General features: G+C 58.2%; 1 protein-coding gene across 1 annotated transcript; it reads right to left on the bottom strand.

The window, feature by feature from the left end:
• Positions 1–4,529: 4,529 nt before the first annotated feature.
• Positions 4,530–8,792, bottom strand: NDUFB4 (NADH:ubiquinone oxidoreductase subunit B4). Its single transcript, XM_073576979.1, has 3 exons — positions 8,551–8,792; positions 6,935–7,081; positions 4,530–4,637 (listed from the first exon to the last, which is right to left on the bottom strand). The coding sequence occupies exons 1-3, from the start codon at positions 8,764–8,766 to the stop codon at positions 4,575–4,577; spliced, it is 426 nt and encodes a 141-aa protein (XP_073433080.1). The 5' UTR covers positions 8,767–8,792; the 3' UTR covers positions 4,530–4,574.
• Positions 8,793–10,659: the final 1,867 nt, after the last annotated feature.

Raw genomic sequence — 10,659 nt, 5'->3', positions numbered from 1 at the left:
CAGTCACTGTGTACATACATTACATTACTGATCCTGAGTTACATCCTGTATTATACTCCAGAGCTGTACTCACTATTCTGCTGGTGCAGTCACTGTGTACATACATTACATTACTGATCCTGAGTTACATCCTGTATTATACCCCAGAGCTGCGCTCACTATTCTGCTGGTGCGGTCACTGTGTACATACATTACATTACTGATCCTGAGTTACATCCTGTATTATCCTCCAGAGCTGCACTCATCATTCTGCTTTTATATCATGTGTTATTCTCCAGTCACCGCCAGAGCTGCACTCACTTTTCTGCCGTACCAGCAGCTCTTTACCTGTTCTGTATTTCCTACAGGCGTCTGTGCGGAGACGGTTACCATCAGTTGTGTTCTGTACCCCACCCCCCCACGGCCTGAGATCCAGGTTCCCAGTAGTTGTAATGTGCGAACACAGGACCCCCAGACTTCTCACCAGACTGGAGGCAACCAGCAAAGCAAGAACCTGAGATAGATCAGAGCTGCAGTAGAAAGCATGGGGGACAGGTGGTCAGCCGCAGCCCGACTCTACGATAAGGCAAGCTGTGAATTTCAGAGTAACACACACCGACAGATCAGGCAGCTGAGCCGGCAGACTCGCTAATGGCAGGTGTATTCTATGAGCAGATCTGGAGTGTAAAGCATGGGGGACAGAGGTGCAGCCTGAGCTGCCATCTTGTTGGGTCCAATCTACACGTTGCTGAATCTGAAAATACCTCATTTTGGAGAAGGATCCGGGTGGGCTGCAGTGTAAGACCCCCCAAAATAAGCAAAGACCCGAATCTATCTGCTGACCCCACAGACTGTATAGAGCGGCCATCACGTGAGACCACTGAGCCTGTGCAGACGACTGAGCCAGCCCCCCCCCCCAAACCTCGCGCGTGGCCCCTCGTGCAGTGTGATGGGGCCAGAGATGCAGGTGGGGGCCAAAGGCATCGTCAGGTCCAAACCCACAGCTGGTGATTCTACAGAGGGGTCCGCAGAGCATCGCAGCCACTATACAGAGGGGTCCGCAGAGCATCACCGCCACTCTACAGAGGGGTCCGCAGAGCATCACCGCCACTCTACAGAGGGGTCCGCAGAGCATCACCGCCACTCTACAGCGGGGTCCGCAGAGCATCGCCGCCACTATACAGAGGGGTCCGCAGAGCATCGCCGCAACTCTACAGAGGGGTCCGCAGAGCATCGCCACCACTCTACAGAGGGGTCCGCAGAGCATCGCCGCCACTATACAGAGGGGTCCGCAGAGCATCGCCGCCACTCTACAGAGGGGTCCGCAGAGTATCGCAGCTACTCTACAGCGGGGTCCGCAGAGCATCGCAGCCACTATACAGAGGGGTCCGTAGAGCATCGCAGCCACTATACAGAGGGGTCCGCAGAGCATCGCAGCCACTCTACAGAGGGGTCCGCAGAGCATCACCGCCACTCTACAGAGGGGTCCGCAGAGCATCGCAGCCACTATACAGAGGGGTCCGCAGAGCATCGCAGCCACTATACAGAGGGGTCCGCAGAGCATCGCAGCCACTATACAGAGGGGTCCGCAGAGCATCACCGCCACTCTACAGAGGGGTCCGCAGAGCATCACCGCCACTCTACAGCGGGGTCCGCAGAGCATCGCAGCCACTATACAGAGGGGTCCGCAGAGCATCGCCGCAACTCTACAGAGGGGTCCGCAGAGCATCGCCACCACTCTACAGAGGGGTCCGCAGAGCATCGCCACCACTCTACAGAGGGGTCCGCAGAGCATCGCCACCACTCTACAGAGGGGTCCGCAGAGTATCGCAGCTACTCTACAGCGGGGTCCGCAGAGCATCGCAGCCACTATACAGAGGGGTCCGTAGAGCATCGCCGCCACTATACAGAGGGGTCCGCAGAGCATAGCAGCCACTCTACAGAGGGGTCCGCAGAGCATAGCAGCCACTATAGAGGGGCCCGCAGAGCAAAGCAGCCACTATACAGAGGGGTCCGCAGAGCATCGCCGCCACTATACAGAGGGGTCCGCAGAGCATCGCCGCCACTATACAGAGGGGCCTGCAGAGCATCGCCGCCACTATACAGAGGGGCCCGCAGAGCATCGCCGCCACTATACAGAGGGGCCCGCAGAGCATCGCCGCCACTATACAGAGGGGCCCGCAGAGCATCGCCGCCACTATACAGAGGGGCCCGCAGAGCATCGCCGCCACTATACAGAGGGGTCCGCAGAGCATCGCAGCCACTATACAGAGGGGCTTGCAGAGCATCGCAGCTACTATACAGAGGGGTCCACAGAGCATCACAGCTACTATACAGAGGTGGGGCCCGAAGAGCATCGCCGCTACTATACAGAGGGGTCCGCAGAGCATCGCCGCCACTATACAGAGGGGTCCGCAGAGCATCGCCGCTACTATACAGAGGGGTCCGCAGAGCATAGCAGCCACTATACAGAGAGGCCCGAAGAGCATCGCCGCTACTATACAGAGGGGTCCGCAGAGCATCGCCGCCACTATACAGAGGGGCCCGAAGAGCATCGCCGCCACTATACAGAGGGGTCCGCAGAGCATCGCCGCCACTATACAGAGGGGTCCGCAGAGCATCGCCGCTACTATACAGAGGGGTCCGCAGAGCATCGCCGCCACTATACAGAGGGGTCCGCAGAGCATCGCCGCCACTATACAGAGGGGTCCGCAGAGCATCGCCGATACTATACAGAGGGGTCAGCAGAGCATCACCGCCACTATACAGAGGGGTCCGCAGAGCATCACCGCCACTATACAGAGGGGCCCGCAGAGCATAGCAGCCACTATACAGAGGGGTCCGCAGAGCATAGCAGCCACGATACAGAGGGGCCCGCAGAGCATCGCCGCCACTATACAGAGGGGTCCGCAGAGCATCGCAGCCACTATACAGAGGGGTCCGCAGAGCATCGCAGCCACTATACAGAGGGGTCCGCAGAGCATCGCCGCCACTATACAGAGGGGTCCGCAGAGCATCACCGCTACTATACAGAGGGGTCCGCAGAGCATAGCAGCCACTATACAGAGGGGCCCGCAGAGCATCGCCGATACTATACAGAGGGGTCCGCAGAGCATCGCCGCCACTATACAGAGGGGCCCGCAGAGCATAGCAGCCACTATACAGAGGGGCCCGCAGAGCATAGCAGCCACTATACAGAGGGGTCCGCAGAGCATCACAGCTACTATACAGAGGTGGGGCCCGCAGAGCATCGCAGCTACTATACAGAGGAGTCCGCAGAGCATCGCAGCTACTATACAGAGGAGTCCGCAGAGCATCGCAGCTACTATACAGAGGAGTCCGCAGAGCATCGCAGCTACTATACAGAGGAGTCCGCAGAGCATCGCAGCTACTATACAGAGGGGTCCACAGAGCATCACAGCTACTATACAGAGGGGCCCGCACAGCATCGACGCCACTATACAGAGGGGCCCGCAGAGCATCGCAGCTACTATACAGAGGGGCCCGCAGAGCATCGACGCCACTATACAGAGGGGCCCGCAGAGCATCGCCGATACTATACAGAGGGGTCCGCAGAGCATCGCCGCCACTATACAGAGGGGTCCGCAGAGCATCGCCGCCACTATACAGAGGGGTCCGCAGAGCATCGCCGCCACTATACAGAGGGGTCCGCAGAGCATCGCCGCCACTATACAGAGGGGTCCGCAGAGCATAGCAGCCACTATACAGAGGGGCCCGCAGAGCATCGCTGCCACTATACAGAAGGGTCCGCAGAGCATCGCCGCCACTATAGAGGGGTCCGCAGAGCATCGCCGCTACTATACAGAGGGGTCCGCAGAGCATAGCAGCCACTATACAGAGGGGCCCGCAGAGCATCGACGCCACTATACAGAGGGTCCCGCAGAGCATCGCCGATACTATACAGAGGGGTCCGCAGAGCATCGCCGCCACTATAGAGGGGCCTGCAGAGCATCACAGCTACTATACAGAGGGGTCCGTAGAGCATCGCAGCTACTATACAGAGGGGTCAGGGCCCGCAGAGCATCGCAGCTACTATACAGATGGGCCCGCAGAGCATCGCAGCTACTATACAGAGGGGTCCACAGAGCATCACAGCTACTATACAGAGGGGTCAGGGCCCGCAGAGCATCGCAGCTTGCTGTGTATATGGCTGTAGAGTACAGAGTGCACATGGTCAGCAGTTAACCTCCGAGTGCCCCTACCCATGGGCAGCGATGGGGCTGGCGCTCCGCTGGCATCATGTGGGGGTGCTGTACCGCCTCTCTCACATTGTACAGTCCCGTCCCCCGGTTGTGGCTGCCATCGGTCAGCAGATTACGGCCGGGCAGGATCAGGTCGGGATCGAGGTGATGAATTATCTCCATCCGATCATCAGTGGGATCCATGGACGCCGCAATCAGTACCAGCTGCCGATCCCGCAGAGTGTGGGGTCCAGGCTCGCGGGGTGACACACACTACGGGGCCGCGGCTGCTCGGTGCATGTCCCCCTCCCCCACAGCACAGACGGTGAAGCATCAGGACCACAAGGCGACAGTGCAGGGACTTTATTACAGGACACAGGTTCGGACCCGCCGTCAGTTCGAGAGGTGGAACGGGCGCTCGTATTTTCCCTCTTTGATGAGTTTTTCCTTTCGGTCCTGTAGAAAACATAAATAACAGTGAGGGCTCAGACGCATCTGCGAGAACCACGGCGAGTGCAGGCCGAGGAATCCTACGACTGCCGTCCGATTGTTACACACCGGTGTCCTTAGAAAAGCCGGCAGTTCATAGGTGGCTATTCAGTAAAATCACACTGACAGCTCACAAAACACTACGATATACACACACTATATACACACACGTCAGTGACAGATACAATTAGTGCAAAATTATGGGACATGTATGTAATTAATAAATGATTATTTCTTGGAAATAATGATGTGGGGCCCCCTATAATAACCAGCAAGATGCAGACAGCTGCAGGTTGATATTAATAGCCTAGGAAGGGGCCATGGATACTGCCCCCCCAGCTACAAACACCAGCGCTCAGCCGCCCCAGAAAAGGCGCATCTCTAAGATGCCCCAATCCCAGCACATAGCCCCTCTCTTCCCACCGCTAGTCACTGAGTCTGCGCCGGCAGCATCTCATTCCCCCGTGATTGTCAGCCGGCACGGTCGCATCTTGGCACCGGACTGGTTGTAAACGGTTTATCCCCCAGATGTTGATTACGGCGTAGGACACAACGACGGACAGGTGAGGGATACTGTTGGTTTATTATTTTATGTTTATTACCAACCCCCCAACTATTACCCCATATGCCACCGCTACAGGGCAGTGGGAAGAGCAAGGCTATGTGCCAGAACTGGCGCACCTTAGAGATGCGCCTTTCTGGGGCGGCTGAGAGCTAATGTTGTTAGCCTGGGGGGGGCAGTACCCATCACCCCTTCCTAGGCTATTAATATCAGCTCTCGGCTGTCTGCATATTGCTGGCTGTTAATTATAGGGGGACCCCATGCCATTTTTTCCCTGAAAATCATTTATTCATTAGATACATATCCATATATTGTTTTTGTCACACACATATATATATATATATATATATATATATATATATATATATATATATATATATATATATATATATATATATATATATATATATCTGCGTTTTAAAGAATATTTCATTTTAAAATAATGTATCAATGACAGATCTGCTGTACGTAAAAGCTTGTGTTAAAAATCGCACAGAAATCGTATTAAACTCACACGACACTCGGCCGTTTTTTCGGTCCTGACCTTTTTTTCCCCTCACTTATGGGTCTGAGCCCTAAGAATGAGAAGAGCTGACGATCCAATAACTCTGAGACTGCACTGAATGCGGGGAGAGCTGGAGACACTCAGCCTCATACTCCGCTCACAGCCAGAATTCAGGAGGCGTCCGGCTCCCACACTGCGGCGAAGACTTATCCTTAGGGTGTGTGCAGGCGGTCAGTGATGGCTGTGGGTCGGACACTCCACACTTGTGCAGCGTCCGGATGTCACAGAACAGTGGGGGGGGGGGGGGATTTCCAGAGACGCCTGTGGAGACCGACATGCGGAGTGTCTCTCCAGACCGGTGCGCCTCTCCGCAAGAGAATTGTCCCCCATACAATGTGCAGGACGCGGTGACGATCACTGATCACAGGGGAGCCACCTGTGTGGTACAGACCGCAGCAGACAACCCTGCGCGGCCAGTCCCGGATCGTCTGCAGCCGCCTCCATGGTTCAATTCCAAACCATTATCACAACTGAGAACAGAGGCCGAGAACCCTCCAGACCCAACACTTCTCAGAGCTGAAGGTTTGTTACAGCTGCATCCAGTCTAGACCAACCCAGATACAAATCCCCCCTCAGCAGCGTCGCCCCCTGCAATCAGCTCCTGCAGGACGGCGGCGGCGGCCCACCCTCGCCACTTCTGGGACCTGCCTCCTACGTGTCGGAGCAGCATCCAGGGTCTGGGGGGGATACGTGGCTGCACCCGATATACCGGGGGTCTCAAAAGCAGTAAACAACTGCTGGTGTAACTTGCTGCAGATCATCCGGAGCCATCACTGCAGAGCGTCAGCGGACAGGTGCGCGGCCGCCCAGCGCCTCCCCCGCCGCTGTAACAAACCCTCAGCTGTGCGCACTAGAGCTGAGCGGACCCCAGCAGTGATCGCCGGCCGCGGACAGAAGCTACGAGGGTCTCCAGGCCTCCGTGATCCCAGGCTCGGGATTCACTGACAGCAATCAGCGATCTTCCCCCGACTATTCCGCACAGCAGCAGATCTAGCGCCACGAATGGGCGCAGTGAATGAAGGCGGCCCACCCATCACATGCATCAGCAGGGGCGGACCTGATAACTCCGCCCACAAGGCCTCGCCCACCGCGGAGGACAGGGCGGAGTCACCACAGAAGATGGCGGCAGCGTCTCACCCGATCGTTCTTGATTATTGTATATAAGAGGAGGAAGGGGCCGGCGGTCCAGAAGAGGCCGAGCAGCGAGTTCTTGGGCGTCGGCCGGAAGTTGGGGTAAATGTTCTGATTCCGGGCGAACATCCAGCGGGTGATGGCGGGGTCTTCCTGTAGGGAGGAGAGACGGTGAGTGTAGTGGCCCCCAATGCTTTATCTATCCAGCACCACCTCTATAGCTGGGGCCCAGGAGCCCCCACCCCCCCTCCAGGCAGTTGTGTGGCCCCCCGGGAGCCCCCGCTCCCCGCCCCTTGTGTGGCCCCCGGGAGCCCCCGCTCCCCGCCCCTTGTGTGGCCCCCGGGAGCCCCCGCTCCCCGCCCCTTGTGTGGCCCCCGGGAGCCCCCGCTCCCCGCCCCTTGTGTGGCCCCCGGGAGCCCCTGCTCCCCGCCCCGTCCCTTATGTGGCTCCCGGGAGCCCCTGCTCCCCACCCCGTCCCTTATGTGGCCCCCGGGAGCCCCCGCTCCATCCGTTCTGTGGCCCCCAGGAGCCCCTGCTCCCCGCCCTGTCCCTTATGTGGCCCCTGCTCCCCGCCCCGTCCCTTATGTGGCCCCCGGGAGCCCCTGCTCCCCGCCCCTTATGTGGCCCCTGCTCCCCGCCCCTTATGGGGCCCCTGCTCCCCGCCCCGTCCCTTGTGTGGCCCCTGCTCCCCGCCCCGTCCCTTATGTGGCCCCTGCTCCCCGCCCCGTCCCTTATGTGGCCCTCTGGAGCCCCTGCTCCCCGCCCCGTCCGCTTTGTGGCCCCCGGGAGCCCCTGCTCCCCGCCCCGTCCCTTATGTGGCCCCCGGGAGCCCCTGCTCCCCGCCCCGTCCCTTATGTGGCCCCCCGGGAGCCCCTGCTCCCCGCCCCATCCCTTATGTGGCCCCCGGGAGCCCCCGCTCCCCTCCCCATCCCTTATGTGGCCCCCGGGAGCCCCCGCTCCCCTCCCCATCCCTTATGTGGCCCCCGGGAGCCCCTGCTCCCCACCCCATCCCTTATGTGGCCCCCGGGAGCCCCCGCTCCCTGTCCCTTGTGTGGCCCCCGGGAGCCCCCGCTCCCTGTCCCTTGTGTGGCCCCCGGGAGCCCCCTGCTCCCCGCCCCTTGTGTGGCCCCCGGGAGCCCCTGCTCCCCTCCCCGTCCCTTATGTGGCCCCTGCTCCCCGCCCTTTGTGTGGCCCCCGGGAGCCCCTGCTCCCCGCCCCGTCCCTTGTGTGGCCCCCGGGAGCCCCCGCTCCCCGCCCCATCCGTTCTGTGGCCCCCGGGAGCCCCTGCTCCCCGCCCCGTCCCTTATGTGGCCCCTGCTCCCCGCCCCGTCCCTTGTGTGGCCCCTGCTCCCCGCCCCGTCCCTTGTGTGGCCCCTGCTCCCCGCCCCGTCCCTTGTGTGGCCCCTGCTCCCCGCCCCGTCCCTTATGGGGCCCCTGCTCCCCGCCCCGTCCCTTGTGTGGCCCCTGCTCCCCGCCCCGTCCCTTGTGTGGCCCCTGCTCCCCGCCCCGTCCCTTATGGGGCCCCTGCTCCCCGCCCCGTCCCTTGTGTGGCCCCTGCTCCCCGCCCCGTCCCTTATGGGGCCCCTGCTCCCCGCCCCGTCCCTTATGGGGCCCCTGCTCACCACCATGCCGGTCCTGTGCGGATCATTGAGCTTCAGCAGATATTCCCTCTTCACCTGCGCCCTCAGGGCCTGGCGCTTCTCCTGCAGCCTCCGCTGCTCCGGGGTCAGATCATAATACCGGGCCGGGTCCAGCCCCTCCGGCCGGCTGGCGAGGGGACTCTCCTTGTACTCCGCCATGACACAAGGACACCGCGTCCCGCCCAACTTTATTGACATGACCGCTCCTGAGAGACACGGCGTGCAGAACCAGCGCTGACCACCAGAGGGAGGCAATCAGTACCAGCAGTCACCACCAGAGGGAGATGTACGGAAAGCATCAGCGGCAATACCACTAGAGGGAGCACTACCAGATACAGACATTGGGAGGAGGCTGAACCCCGGTGGAACAGTTCCAGCATCCACTAGAAGGCGCAGTATCACAATTCTAGAAGTGTAATGACTTGAATGGCCGCAAGAGGGCAACAATTTTACACCACTTCCATTTTCTGAGGGGATTTTACAATGGAAACAATAAACGCGGCCCCAATACAAGGAAGCCACAGGGAGGACGGACTCCACCGCGCATGCGCCCCGAGGAGGTGACGTCACAGGGCGAAAAAGTCCTTATCAGGCTACATTCACACTTGCGTTTTTTAGCGCTGCGCATCGTGGGCAATAGAAACGCATGCAAAAAAACCACATCATGCGTTTCTAGCCTTGTTAACTCTTAAAATGCAAGCGTTTTAAACGCAGGTGTTTGCAGGTCCATCTACACGAATGCGTTCCCATAGACAGTAATGCGTCAATCTGGCAGAGGACGGAGCGAAACCGCAAAGGAAACTGCTGGACCAAGCGCCCCCGCCACGTAAAACCAGCCGGAGGCCGAGAGCCGCGGCCAGCTGAGATACACGGCTCAGAATCACAGGAGAGGATTAGATACACGGCTCAGCAGTCAGTATCACTCAGGAGAGGATTAGATACACGGCTCAGCAGTCAGTATCACACAGGAGAGGATTAGATACACGGCTCAGCAGTCAGTATCACTCAGGAGAGGATTAGATACAGAACTCAGCAGTCAGTATCACACAGGAGAGGATTAGATACACGGCTCAGCAGTCAGTATCACACAGGAGAGGATTAGATACACGGCTCAGCAGTCAGTATCACACAGGAGAGGATTAGATACACGGCTCAGCAGTCAGTATCACACAGGATAGGATTAGATACACGGCTCAGCAGTCAGTATCACACAGGAGAGGATTAGATACACGGCTCAGCAGTCAGTATCACACAGGAGAGGATTAGACACACAGCTCAGCAGTCAGTATCACACAGGAGAGGATTAGATACACGGCTCAGCAGTCAGTATCACACAGGATAGGATTAGATACACGGCTCAGCAGTCAGTATCACACAGGAGAGGATTAGATACACGGCTCAGCAGTCAGTATCACACAGGAGAGGATTAGATACACGGCTCAGCAGTCAGTATCACACAGGAGAGGATTAGACACACGGCTCAGCAGTCAGTATCACTCAGGAGAGGATTAGATACACGGCTCAGCAGTCAGTATCACACAGGAGAGGATTAGATACACGGCTCAGCAGTCAGTATCACACAGGATAGGATTAGATACACGGCTCAGCAGACAGTATCACACAGGAGAGGATTAGATACACGGCTCAGCAGTCAGTATCACACAGGATAGGATTAGATACACGGCTCAGCAGTCAGTATCACTCAGGAGAGGATTAGATACACGGCTCAGCAGTCAGTATCACACAGGAGAGGATTAGATACACGGCTCAGCAGTCAGTATCACTCAGGAGAGGATTAGATACACGGCTCAGCAGTCAGTATCACACAGGATAGGATTAGATACACGGCTCAGCAGACAGTATCACACAGGAGAGGATTAGATACACGGCTCAGCAGTCAGTATCACACAGGATAGGATTAGATACACGGCTCAGCAGTCAGTATCACTCAGGAGAGGATTAGATACATGGCTCAGCAGTCAGTATCACACAGGATAGGATTAGATACACGGCTCAGCAGTCAGTATCACACAGGAGAGGATTAGATACACGGCTCAGCAGTCAGTATCACTCAGGAGAGGATTAGATACA

Source organism: Dendrobates tinctorius, unplaced genomic scaffold, assembly GCF_039654945.1.
Source record: "Dendrobates tinctorius isolate UK_male_01 unplaced genomic scaffold, ASM3965494v1 ptg000054l, whole genome shotgun sequence".
Taxonomy (NCBI): domain Eukaryota; kingdom Metazoa; phylum Chordata; class Amphibia; order Anura; family Dendrobatidae; genus Dendrobates; species Dendrobates tinctorius.
Note: the sequence above shows the minus strand (reverse complement) of the source record. Positions and strands in the feature narration are given on the sequence as shown.